This window comes from Microtus ochrogaster, chromosome 21, assembly GCF_000317375.1.
Source record: "Microtus ochrogaster isolate Prairie Vole_2 chromosome 21, MicOch1.0, whole genome shotgun sequence".
Lineage (NCBI taxonomy): Eukaryota > Metazoa > Chordata > Mammalia > Rodentia > Cricetidae > Microtus > Microtus ochrogaster.
The window spans coordinates 25,311,453-25,325,604 of NC_022022.1; the positions used below are offsets into that span (position 1 = coordinate 25,311,453).

Below are 14,152 nucleotides of genomic sequence, written 5' to 3' on the forward strand. Positions count from 1 at the left end.
TCTCTCTCTCTCTCTCTCTCTCTCTCTCTCTCTCACACACACACACACACACACAAACACACACACACACACACGCACACACACACACACATGCTCATAAAGTTAGTACCAGCAAGCCCTCCACACAAAGGTTCTATTGATTTAAAATCCAGTCGGGCAGCGGTGGTATATAACTTTAACCCTAGCACTTGGGAGGCAGAGGAAGGCAGAGGAAGGCACTTTCTGAGCTGGAGACCAACTTCAATTCCAAGGGATCTGATAACCTTTCTTTGCCTCCACAAGTACCAGGCATGAAATGTATTATAGACATGCCAAAACACTCATATACACATATTTTAAAGAATCCTTTACTAAAAAATAAAACTCTACAGAGAGAGTTCCAGACAGTCATACTGACACATAGAAACTCTGTCTCAAAAAGCCAAAAACAAACAAAAACCCCATCTAAGTAGCACCCCATATCACTCCCAGGCACAGGACAGGGTAAAGGGGGACGTGTCAGCAGCCTGGCACAGACAAAGCCAAGTGTAAATATTTTAGTCTCCTTGGCTGCACACCCTTCCACCTCCTGCTGCACTCTTGGAGCCAGAGACTAGGAGGCCAGAATAACAGGTCACAGACCATGGGGAGGAGAGGCCAAGCTAGGACAGTAGGGGAGATGTAAGTGGGCTTCAACTTTCTTCCTCATTGCTCCAGGGCAGATGGAGGGTACCAGTCAGCCCTTCTCCATCACTTCACTTCCTATGGTTTCGGATCCTTTGTATCCATTTTCTACAAGGGATCCTGAAGGTGTAATGGGGTAATAAAATCATCCTCTCTGATCTCAGGGTTACAACACTTAGAGATTTCAACTGCCCGGGGTAATGAGAACTGAGCTCCCCACATGCTGACCCCAGGGCCGGTCATAAGAAAGCAGAGGCCCAGGGATGACTTCCATTTGTTGTGATCCTCCACTGGATGGTAAGAGTCACCCTCCACGGTCCCCCAGAGAACAAGCACACATGTATCTTTACCTTTATGGTTCCACTAACTTTAGGAGTCAGGGTCCCTTACTATTAATTAATAATTGTACAGAATTATCTATGTGTCATGCTCACACGAATCTGTCTTTTTCTAAACCAATACAGCCACCCCCTCCCCTTTGGTTTTCATTGACTTAGAGTTGTCATGTAATCTAATACCTAGGATTAAAGTCTCAGTTATTTAAGTCAGATTTCTAGTTAATATCAAGGTTTTTAAACTACAAGCCTCTCATTTCCAGACAAATTAAAGGTTTTGTTTAAGCAGCTGTCTTTAGAGGGGAGAGGACTTAAGAAGGGTTTGTTTTTGCTGAAGTCAATGTGCTGGAGAACCTGAGGTCTGGCTCTGCAGGCTCCAGCTGTGCCCAGATGCCTCCTGGAGGCACTACCTGGGCAGTAGGCACTAATCACACACTGGTGAAATTAGAGGTGCCTCCTGAATGCGGGGAAGTGTGAAGGGGGCTACCTCAGCGGAGCAGAGAGGGCTGTTGACATCTGTGATCCTGATAAATGTTTACACTCTGGAAAACAACCACATACCAGCCCTGTCATTGCCTACAGCTGACATGGAGAATATGCTTTTATGTGGGTTCACCATGGAGAAGGCTGTGATTATGATGGCTGTAATTGTTTCAGCCGGAGCTGATTTCAATTTGTTGCATGACTCTGGGTCTCACCCATTCTGATGCTGAGTGGGGGAGACAGGGTCCCTGTCTGAAGGTTTTGGGGTACTGGGGCTCAAACCCAAAGTGCATGCTCTACTCCAAGTAGCACCCAAGTTTGCTTCTGTCATAACTCGGGGAACCTTGAATTCACTGTTTTATCTTGAGAAAGTTATTTTAGCACTCTGATTAGAAATTCTCTTGATCTTTAGAGATATGAAGGCAGACTTCTCTGGGACTTCATAGCGTCCTGGATGGAACGCTCTTAGTACAGCATCCGGAATCTTGCAGTTATTTAATAGACAGATACACAAACAATAATGAAAAGTAAAGAAAAAGTTAAGTAAGCAAATAAGGAGCCATGCTCAATCTGGACACAAAAAGAGCATTGCACCAGACCTGCACACCACACTGAACATCTGGCTCACTGTAAAGAACCTGTTTGCTTCCTGTAACCAGAGATTTTCTGCACACAGCACAGTGGAGCACAAGTCCATGAGCCTGTTCCCTGGGTCTCTGAGCTGGAGCTCCCTTTCTCCCAGATGTGAAATCCTAATCCATTTTCTTCTCCTTTAACATGGCTGCACAGGTTGCAGATGCTCAGAATGGTCACCATTCACACCGTGGTTTTCAGTTACTCGGAAGAAAACACTCTAGAGTACACGGCGTCTCTCATGTCATCTTGTGAGGGAGTCTGGTTCATGCTTGTCTATCAGAAGCAAGGAAGTGGGCCCTCTTTAGCACGGCCTTCCTCCTGCCTAGTCCTGTTTGTTCTCAGACTCACACATCCCACAGGCACAGAGGGGTATCTAGAGGAGAGAGAAATATCCTATCTTTGCTTCTCTTGTTTCCCATAGAAGGAAAGAGCCCACCCTATCCAGCCTCAGAACATGGCTTCCTGTCAGGGACGGTTCTACTCTCTCCTTCATGCCTGCTCAACAGGAGCCAGCGCAAGACTTGACACTCACATGCTGCGTAAACACCCTGGAACAACCTCAGCCTCTCTGGGTCTTAAGTCCTTCACCTGTACAATGCAGGAGCTGGGCCAGCCAGTCCCTTTGGCCATGTATACCTTTCTTTCATGTGGCAACTGTTTATGCCTGGCTGGTACTTCTATTTACACCAAGCATCTGCATTCATTTTTTTTTAATGGGAAAATTTGCCCTTTCTTCTCAGTTAACCTTGGGGTTGACTGCAAAGGCAGCTCTCATCTCCTCTTCTATCGGGTCTCCTGGAAGATGCCCATTAGGGGGCCTTGTGCAAACGTTTCCTGGTGGTGCTTACACAGGTTTCAGGCTGCCCTGGTGACAATGGCCTGAACCACAAAAGCACATGTCACTTTCTTGTTCCTTGAAATCCTTGCATCACTTTGGACCATGTCTTGTTTGGTAATGGGGACGAGTCGGGGGTACAGAGAACAATGGACCCTTCTCCCATCCTCCCCACGTGGCCAGCCCTATTCTTCTATGTTCACAGTAGCGGATAAGGCCAGCAGTATCTCCTATTTCCTCACCTCCATCTCCTGCAACATAGAACTAAAGCAGGAAACGTACCCACTGTCTGTCCAGTAGATCCTCCGGCCGATCCAGTCCACAGCGAGACCTTCTGGTGTGTCTACTCCTTCCTTGATAAGTCTTTCTCGCTGGGAGCCATCCATATTAGCTCTCTCTATCCACTTCAGGGCTGTCTGTGCAAAATATATCTGCAAAAGAAAACTAGGCATTTCTGATTTGTTTTCTAAATATTAACGTAGAATATACATAAAGGAGATTGGCAGGTCTTCAGGTCATGCAGTATAATTATAGTTGGAGACAGACATTATCTACAATAAGCCCCAACTGTATACTCCCGAATATGTATAACCTTAAGCAACTTCATCACTGTGTGGTGGTTTGAGTAAGAATGGACCCCATAGGTTCATTGCTGTGAATGCTTGGTCACCAAGGAGTGACATTAGGAGGTGTGGCTTTGTTGGAGTCAGTGTGTCACTGGGGGTGGACTTTGAGGTTTCATATGCTCAAGCCAGGCCTAATATCTCTCTTCCTGCTTCCTGCCAATCCAGATGTAGAACTGTCAGCTACCTCTCCAGCACTATGTCTTCCTGTCTGCTTCCATGCTTCTTGCTATGATGACAATGGACTAAACCTCTGAATTGTAAGCCAGCCCCAATTGTTTTCCTTTATAAGAGTTGCTGTGGTCATGGTGTCTCTTCACAGCAATAGAAACCCTAAGACAGGCTGTCTCTGTCTCTGTCTCTCTGTGTCTCTCTGTGTCTCTGTCTCTGTCTCTCTGTCTCTGTCTCTCTCTGTCTCTCTCTCTCTCTCTCTCACACACACACACACACACACACCACTGTGGTAATTTAGCTATTTTTGATACTGGTCAGTGTTACAGCATTTGTACTCAACCCCCAGAAGTTCCTTCTGCTGGACAGAAAGCAGGGATTTACATCTGAATGAGGGACATCAGCTGAATTGTATCTGCATTGGTTCAGCCCCCAGCACGCCACTTCAGGTCAATTCAGAAAACATGGATGTTCTGCCAATTTTACCTCCGACTTGCGGAACTGCCTCAATTTTCCAGACTACAGAAATGAGGACATTAGGTCAGACGCTTGCTAAAGTGCATTTCCTCTTGAGTCATTCATCTTGCCCAATTCCGCAGGTACAAAGGGCTTCCTAGGTAGACTGTGCAGGCTATGGAACAGATTGCGCTGCTTCTGACCATGTGTCAACAGAAGTGACACTCTCCTCATACAAACCACCTGAAGATCTTGTTAAAGTCAGGTTCTAGTCCAGTGGTTGGGGGGAGCCTAGAACTCTACGGTTCTAATAAGCTCCAGATGGGCCAAAAACCACAGTTTGAGTAGCAAGGAAACGAGACCACAATCAAAGACTGGCAGATGGCCACCTGACTTAAAGTTCATTCTCAGCTCTGTAAACCATGCTGTATGTTAAGCTGCCATTTCCACATAAGCATGAAGCTTGTTTCCTCAAAGTTCAGAAGTCATTAAATCCCATCTCCCAATTATATATACCAAATGCCATATATACCAAATGCCAATTATTAACTCATATTTCATATGCCCCAGTCCCAACCCACCCTCCTCCCTCTACTAGCAAAAACCTGCTCACCAGGCAACACCTATGGGCAAAGCATCATGCAAGTCTCCCACCTGCATCTCCAGAGAGGAAACTGACATAGTATGCTAAACAATCTCCCCAGCAAAACGGCTAAAAAGGAACAGGGCAGGGATATCATAGCAGAGAGAGTCCTTGATGCTTCTTAAATGTATATATTTAACCTGTTCTGGGTCTGATTATTGTGAGCATGGCAGAGGATTTTCAAGTAGCCCAGGTCATCAGTGAAGCTAAAATCCTCCAGTCATTTCACAGACCTTCATATCTGTCCACGAAAAAGAAAAGTGTACCTTGTTTTCCACCGGATCATAATCTAGGGCAAGGACGGTTCCCATTTGCTGACTGAGCAGAGTTCTGTAGTCTGTTCCGTCGAAATGAATGTGTCGGATGTCTTGAGAATTTGCGAACAGTAAAAATGGCTGTGGTCCTGTTAACCAAATTTCATATACGGCTGAAATTGAAACATGCTTTAAACCCCACAGCACTTCTGACTCCTGCTTTTCACTGCGCCCTCTTCTTTAATCCCTGCAGTACTGGCTTGTTCACTTCCCCAACAGTGTGATGTAGACAGATGCAGGCAAAGACCCCCATCTCTTACGAGGTGTCACTGCCAAGGCTTCATCCCAAAAGAGCAAGATCAAATAACCAGAACCATAGACGAATAACTCGAGTCTTCTGGCTGTCAACTCTTTCACCCACACATGTCGAATCCATCCATTAATTTCCCTTGCTGGGCGCTCTTCTCAAAGGGGATCATAACTCCTTGAATTTATAATGCTTTCTAATCATTCTCCAGATGTGTTAGGTTTTATTAACCAAGACCGTGTGGAATTAAGACTATTGGGTCAGACTTGGGCAAGCTTCACAGAATCAGAATTATAGTATCTCAGATTATCAACATAAACAACCACAACAGACAAAACCAATTTTGCATAAATCTAAGATTTCCAAGGGTGGTGAAAGTCAGAAAAGATGGAATATCGGAAGGTGAAAAGAAACAGTTGAAGCATAAACTTCACATTAAAGTTAAAGGAAAAAGAACTGATTGAATGTTGCGATTATTTATTACATTTGCCAGAAAGATCAAAATCAAGTCAATCTACAAACATTTATAAACATCTCTTAATTATAAAATCCTTTAAGACTATGTCCATGATGGCCTCCTCATCTACTAAAGATACCTTACCCTTCTTTAAGTGGCTGGATGCCCACTTAGTTAAAGTGGCATAAATATTCTTCAAAACTTATTTATGTTATTACTATTTACATTATTCATAGTCACAGGATTTATTTCCCACTTCCAACATTTTTTTAAATCATATTTTCTACCAAGAATCAAAAGCAATTTGACTTTGTATATTTCTAATGTAACACTATTTTTATGTGACCTTTTTCACGGGAGGCTTTTGAACAACCGCGACACTAACCTGACGCTGCACAGGTCTTTTGGTCCGATTGTAGGTCATACCCAGGAAAGCAACCACATTCCCAGGACACTGGGCTGCGAGGAAGACAGATCTGACTGCATCCACCATTATCAGGCAATGAACAACCTACAGAATCCAGTGTGATATTATATCACACAAGATAAAACAATGTTTCATGAAAGTTCTCCAAAGAACCAACTGTGTTTCCCTTTAAACCCATTTTCTTATTCATCCATGCTGCTGCCATCTACTTAATTGTCAGAGTTTAGAGGAAAATGTCACAGCAATCCGCTTCCCCAGAACCCAGCATTTTGATGTTAACCCTTCACATTCTAGTGGGCCTCGTCCTTGTGTGCCACCAATGAGTTCAAGATCGCATGCGCTGGCAGTCTGCTAGACAAAGAAAAGCATTTTGAATTTGTCCTAACTCTTCCTGCAGAGTAATACAATTTTTCTATCTCATATATTTTTGGTCTCTTGACTTTTGCATTTTTGTTTCTTTGTTTTACTTCTCAACTATCTTAATTTGCTTTATTTCCAATTCTATTTTTGGATAATACTAAATTTCACATGTTTTTTTTTTCATTTTTGGCATATTTTATTTAAACAATTAAAAACTACTTTTAAAACTCTCCTGCTAATCTGGAGTTCCACCCAGACTTCTATGTGCTTAGGCCTCCAGGAAGAGAAAAGCAGAGGGTTAGTGATGAGTTGCCAGCAATGTTCTGAGCACTCTGCACCAGCCTGGCAGCACTGAGACCACATGGGCAGTTTATATCACACTGCTAGGAGCTGGGGATGCTATTCCGGGACTAACAATGTCAAAGAACATTCTAGAAACAAGCCAACTCTGCTGTCTCAAAAACCTCTCAAATTTACATATTCATATGCTGCATCCATGTCTTTCAGTATGTGACAATTGAAAAATATAGTCCGCTTAGGGAATAAGGTTAAATTTGGTGTCTTTTAGAAGATTTATATTGCCAAGTCAACAAAAGGCAAAAAACTCACCACTGCACGTTTTCCCATCTGTCTCAAGCACTGAACCTTCAGGACAGATACACAGGGGACCATCTGATGTCAGAACACAGCCGTGGCTGCATTCAGATGCGTTGCTTGGGCAAGGAGTAAGTTCTAGTTAGGAAAGGACAAAATAAAAATTAATGTTCAAATTGGGTATGAGAATTTGTTATAATCAGTTGCCACTCTGAAAGGAGGAAGTTAAATAAAATATCTAACATTTATGAGATGCTATAGTACTGAAAATATAAAAACAAGAAACAAACTAACAATCTAAAAAAATTAAAGAGCTAGGATTTGAGGAAAATAAAACTAATTACACGTGGTAGAAAAGTAGAGCTGTGTTGTGTGTAATTAAATGTAGGAAGAGAAACGAGAGGCTCTTAACAATCACCAAAGTGGAAGGTAAGTGCCTGGAGTGTGCTGGGATTTATGTGGGATAGCATGCAACTTCAGAACACTGGAAAAGGGAATAGGAAGGCACAGAGCATTAGAACTGGACAGGATAAACACAGAGGAACACAGAGGAACACAGACACACCTATTCTCCATCATCTGGGAAACATGATTTTTCAAACACGCGTCTGTTGATTAGTCAGCCAACAGAGTAGATTAGAAGGCAGGACTACACTGTCTTGGGTAAGCAAGTAGTTAACGAAAGTTCTCTTTATAAAAGCATTCTAATTAATAATTAAAAAGAAATGACAAGACTAGACTATTACTTAGAAACTCGGTAAAATAATAGATCTAGGAAATAATTATTCAAAGGTGACTGGGGGCTTTAGAACAGATGAATATCACTGACTACTCTCATGACACAAAGAAACAACAGGGCATTTCATTATCTGTATGTTGGTGGAAGCACAATTATATTTAAATGTATTCTGGCCAAGAAATGTCCATGCTGAAGCTAATGCAATCTATAGATATAGCTACAAGTTTGCAGAATATTTCAGCTACTTTGTAAAAATAGAATTAACAAAAGCCACAAAGCAAAAGCTCTGGAGTAAATAAAAATAGTTAATTTAGTGAATACTATACAAGGAATAATAAGTATCTGTAAGAGACAGGTGCATCAAGGTAACACATGGTCTTTATTGGAACACTTATTTAAATAAATCCATTATGTACAAGGCTTTTAAAAGATAATTTAACTACTTTACAGCACAAGCTTATGTGGATTTGATAGTTTTGTTTTTACTAGTTTTTAATACACTCTCATAAGAGAAGGTAATAGAAAAATGATATTTGGTGCTATAAAGAATTATTGTCAATTTTTAAGGATATGACAGCAGTATTGTGATTGTATCTAGAAACTGACAGATACTAAGGGATTGTGATGGTTTGAAAGAAAATGGCCCCCATAAGAAGTGACACTATTAGGAAGTGTGGCCTTGTTAGAATAGGTGTGGCCTTTTTGGAAGAAGTGTGCTACTGTGCAGGTGGACTTGAGGTCTCCTATGCTCCAGCTACACTCAGTGTGGTACACAGTTGCTTCTGCTGCCTGTGGATCAAGATGTAGAACTCTCAGCTCGTCTCCAGCATCATGTCTGTCTGCATGTCCCGCCATGATGATAATGGACTAAACCCATAAAACTGTAAGCCAGCCCCAGTTAAATGTTTCCCTTTATTCTAGTTGCTATAGTCACGGTCTCTTCACAGCAACAGAAACCCTAACTAAGATAGGGACGATTGTCAATCTTTAGGTGTAAGAATGTATCCTGACTGTTTATGACATGCCTCTCTTTTAGAGACACAGTGAAATATTCGATAGCATAGATAAAATGTTTGTTTATTTATATAGTTTTATTTCCCTGACGCTAGAGGGTTTTTTGGTTTGTATTTTTAATAGGCCTGTATTGAGCCTAGTTATACATGTGGTTGTTGGTTTTTAAGACAAACTCCTTCTGTGTATCTCAGGCTGGTCTTGAACTTGTGATTCTCCCATCTCAGCCTTCAGAGGGCCAGGATTACAAATGTGTACCACCATGTCCAGCTTCAGCTACCCATGTTTTATAAAGCAAAATGAAATGAAGTGCCCAGGTCATTTCAATGCAGACTGCTAACTGAAGAACACCAACTCAGATCACAGCCAGCTGAGGGACATTACTGAGATAAAATACTGCAATAGAGACTTGCTGTAGCTTACCGTGGCATCGTTTCCCATCAGGAAGCAGAACAAACCCTGCAGGGCATGTGCAGTAGTAGGATCCCGGGGTGTTTTCACACCCAAGAGTGCAGCCATGGTTGTGAAAGGCACACTCGTTGACATCTGCACAACAACAACAGCAACACACAATCAGATGTTATCCTTGAAAAGAAATTGCAATATTCCTAACTAGCTCGGTGCAGGGCATCCCGTGCTTGCTTCTACTGCAACTTACTGTGAAAAAGTCGCTTCTGCAATCCTCAGGAGGCTGACAGAAGTCAGTTCAGAGCTCATAAAAGTCACCTCTGTGGTGCCAGAGTGACCTCGAGAGTGCTTTCTCAGAGTTTTAGACTGGAATTACCCATTAATACAATGTAACACAGAGTCCTCTGAAAGCTTGGGTCTCCTTTTTTGGACTCTGAGGGTTGAACCCAGAGGACTACATGTGTTAAGTTAGCACTCTGTCACTGAGTGGCCACTACGTGTCCACCGCCTTCCCTTTTAGTTAGAGATAGGGTCTCCCTAAGCCTCCACAGTCTCAAGCTCGCCACAACGTCCACCTCAGGTCTCCTTGAAAACACTGAGAAGGCCAGGCTGGTCCTGAACTTCGATCCTGCTGCAGCCTCCTGCGAAGCTGGGATTAGAACATCTTAGCCAGTTTAGGATACTTCCTGTTCTGTTTTTGGTCTTTTCCCAGGCCTCACAAGGGACACTTCTCCAACAGCCCTGTACACTGAAGTGCAAGCTGTCGCCCTCTGCTTCTGGGATACTACAGTTCTGGCATAAGCACAGAACTGTATAGGCTAGATGTGCCTAAAACCATTTAATTTTTCTGAATGTGTGCTCACAGCACCTTTTAAAAGACAAGAGTTATTTCTCCATGGTTCATTATGTTGGATCAGGAATTCCCAAACAGGAGGCCTAGAGAAGGAACCAGCTAGATTCAGCCTCCCAGGGTTCTCTCTGAATCTTGTACAGAGAAGAGAGGTAAGGAGCACTCTGGGGAAGCTGTGTAAGGAACACTCTGTGAGTAACGTGTGAGGAACACTTTGTGGGAAAGCTATGTGAGGAGCACCGTGTGGGGAACACGCTGTGGGGAAGAAGTGTGAGGAGCACTCTGTAGGAGAAGTGTGAGGGGCACTCCGTGGGGAAGAAGTGTGAGGGGCACTCCGTGGGGAAGATGTGTAAGGAGCACTCCGTGGGGAAGAAGTGTGAGGAGCACTCCGTGGGGAAGAAGTGTGAGGGGCACTCTGAGGGGAAGATTGTGAGGGGCACTCTGTAGGAGAAAGTGTGAGGGGCACTCCGTGGGGAAGAAGTGTGAGGGGCACTCTGTGGGGAAGATTGTGAGGGGCACTCTGAGGGGAAGATTGTGAGGGGCACTCTCAATCTGATGGTAACTATGGAATCACTCCTGAAAATATATAAAAGTTAGGAAAGAAATTGCTCTTCCTAATACTTTGCACAAAGTCGAACAAAAGATGTACTGACTGCACTCAGGAAGCTCTGGCCTTAAAACCAAAGAGTTAGCTCCGAGGTTAAGAGTCCTTGGTGCCCTAACAGAGGATCTGGGTTCAGTTCCCAGGACCCACATAGTGGCTCATATCCTTAACCCTAGTTCCAGAGGATCCCACACCCTCTCTAGCGCCCACAGGCACCAGGCATGAACGGGGTGCACATAAGTACACGCAGGCACGCACACACAGAATAAAAATAATAAATCTTTAGAAAAAGAAAACCCTGGCCTTTTACCAGCCCCTCAGCAGCAGCTTCCAAGCGGGCTGCATCTAGCATCAGAAGTCTATTTTTAAAAAGTCTATTAAAACAGAAGAAAAAGTTCTCTTCCTGGAAAGGAAGAAAGGAAGGGAGGGAGGGGGGGAGGAAGAGAGGGAGGAAGACAGGAAGGAAGGGAAGGCTGAAGTTTGTTTCCCTTGGGGACCTAAACAGCCCCCAACCCCCGTCCCACAACGCAAGTCACAGTCACGCGGACTTCATGGGCAGATCGCCGTGCACCTGTCCACAGCATAGCTTCGGCGCACGCGTACTTTACCTTCGCAGTACTTCCGGTCTCGGCTTAACGTGTAGCCCTCAGCGCATGCGCACGAGTGGGACTTGCCGTTTCGCTCGCACGGGCGGTAGTGGCACTGTCCCCTCCTCTGTTTGCAAAGTTCCGAGTCTAAAACAGAAGATGCTTTCTATCAGAGCAAGTGGACGTGCTTTTTTCACACAGGGCCCGTGGGGCGGGGCCAATCTCGCAGTGACGTCACGGAGGTGCCGCTCCAATCAGCCGGCAGACAGCAGCATCACCCACCCCCTCTTTTCCCTCCCCCAAGCGGTCACTCGGGGACGCAGCGGGGTGTCCTAATTAGCTGGAGACCGTCTCAGCACTTTCACTGTGCTTTGCCTCTGTATATTGAAACTACAATTCTATCTTGAAGAATTTAAAAAGCTTCAAACTTCAGAATGCGTTTTTCTTGGCTGAAATATACCTCAAGTCTGTTTGATCCTGGGCTGGTTTTATGGTCATTATTTAAAGACGCAGGTTTCATACTTAATATATTCCACTGGCGTATGGCTTACCCCTGAATATTTCCATTTTACTGCCGCTAGCGTCCGTGTGCTATGAAATATCCCAGAGGAAACAGTAAAGTCTGCTCAGTGAAACGGATGCTTGGGATGAGTTAGCTAGAGCTGGCTTGAGTTGCGAATTACTGGAGTGCTGGCGTTATGTGGTCATTAACCATAAATTGATGCTTAGGTTAAATTCACGATGATGAATATAGGTGGCTAGCATGGTACTTTTACGTTTCGGACCCAATGTCAAGAAGGAACGCCGGTAGCATGTATCCCTTTTCAAAGAGTTCAGAACTTTGTTCAGTTTGCCCCCCTCCTACATTTTACCAATTTTAATCGTATGCCTTTTGTGCTTTAGAAATACAGGAGTAATCATAAGTACAAATTTCCAGAATAGTAGAGAGACGGAGACAGACACGTGGGAAAAGGTGAAGGTCAAGAAAGAAGATCGGAGATGGGAGTGGTAGCATGGGACTTTCACCTCAGCGCTGTGGAGGCACAGGCAAGAGCACGTCTAGTAAGACCTTATCTTAAAAAAATAAAAATCTAGTCACTGTCAAAAGATAAAATCTGAATGGATTTAGTTAAATGACTTCTTTGGTTTTTATTTGGAATCCGTAAATCGAGCAGCATTTCATCTAAGTATGGAGAGGTGCCGTGCTGTGTGCGACAGAAGAGCAGGAAGGGGGAATGGCATAATACAAAGAACAGATTGGTTGGTTGGCTTCCATTCCTCCCCTGTCGGGGTGTCCTGCTGGGGAAACTGAACTTGGGGGATTCGTCTCGCTCCTGATTGCCCAGGTCAGACAAACATTTGGTATTGTGGGACGTCATTATGATTGGGTCTGTTCAGGACCTGGTGCAGGATCTCAGTCCCAGCCGTCACCTCCCATGCATATTTTTTTCAGCATCAGTGACAGACATACAAAAAGCTACCCGGGAATCTACCTATTACAGAATCCAGAGTGATTCTGATGCCAGCGTATTCAAAACACACTTATAGAAACTCTCACCTACCGTACTTTGCGTTATTCGCAGGTACCTAACCACTTTTAGGCTAATCTGTCTCCCCTATCCCCACCGCCGAAGTGGTGTTTCTCTGTGTAACCCATGGCCATCCTGGAACCCTCACTATAGACCAGACTGGCCTTGAACTCAGAGAAATCTGTCTTATTTTCTTAAATATTTCTAATTTATTTTTTCAAATGTCTTGACAGAATTAAATGCACAGTCTTGCCAAGTATAAATGCAAATCCAACCCTGTCTATTGGGTATGTCAGACTGCACTGGCTCATCTTTTGTAGATTAATCCCAAAATTTTGTCTATTTTCTGTGGTTTGTATTTCTGTGCTTTGCTTATGCTATCAAAAATTTAAGCAGTGTTAGGGGCTGGGGATGTAGTTCAGTTGGCGGTGTGCTTGCCTGCCATGTCCGAAGCCTTGGGTTTGATTTCCAGCACAGTGTAAGCCAGGTGAGTGGCGCACACCTGTATCTCAGCGCTGAGAGGTGGAGGCGGGAGGAGCAGAAGCTGCATGTCATCCTCAGCTCCATAGCAATGTCAAAGCCAGTCTGGTCTACTCACCCTTGAACAAAAGAAAGGGGAGGAGGAGGAAGAGGAGAGAATTAAGAGTTAAAGCAAAGTTAAAAATAAAATGCCCCACATAATATGATTAGAAATGTCTAGTATTGGAAACAACACACAATCATTTCAATTAAAAAAAATTAAAGCATAAAGCATGTTTAACTTTTGTAACTTTTCAAGCGAACAGCATCAGCCACCCAGAAGCGTTTACAGGAGACTTAGACTTAATGACGCGAAAAAGCCACCACTTCCCTAAGACAGAATAAATGGGGTTATGCTTCCCATCAATACCCCTATCAACACCTTCCTGACTCCAGAGGGGCACTAATTAGGGGGTAAGAACCGTGAGACCCAAGCTCTGTTGTGTCTTCTTTATTTTTTTTTAAATTTATTTATTTATTGTGTATACAACATTCTGCCTCCATGTATGCCCACACACTAGAAGAGGGCACCAGATCTCATTACAGATGGTTGTGAGCCACCATGTGGTTGCTGGGAATTGAACTCATGACCTCTGGAAGAGCAGCCGGTGCTCTTAACCACTGAGCCATCTCTCCAGCCCCTCTGTTCTGTCTTCTACAA

General features: G+C 43.9%; 1 protein-coding gene across 1 annotated transcript in view; it reads right to left on the bottom strand.

Moving 5' to 3' along the window:
• Egf (epidermal growth factor) overlaps positions 1–14,152 on the bottom strand; it is a 74,442-nt gene that overhangs the window by 35,173 nt on the left and 25,117 nt on the right. The window contains 6 exon segments of the mRNA XM_005357426.2: positions 3,235–3,383; positions 5,112–5,248; positions 6,249–6,374; positions 7,260–7,382; positions 9,418–9,540; positions 11,465–11,590. Coding sequence (XP_005357483.2) covers positions 3,235–3,383; positions 5,112–5,248; positions 6,249–6,374; positions 7,260–7,382; positions 9,418–9,540; positions 11,465–11,590 — 784 coding nt within the window.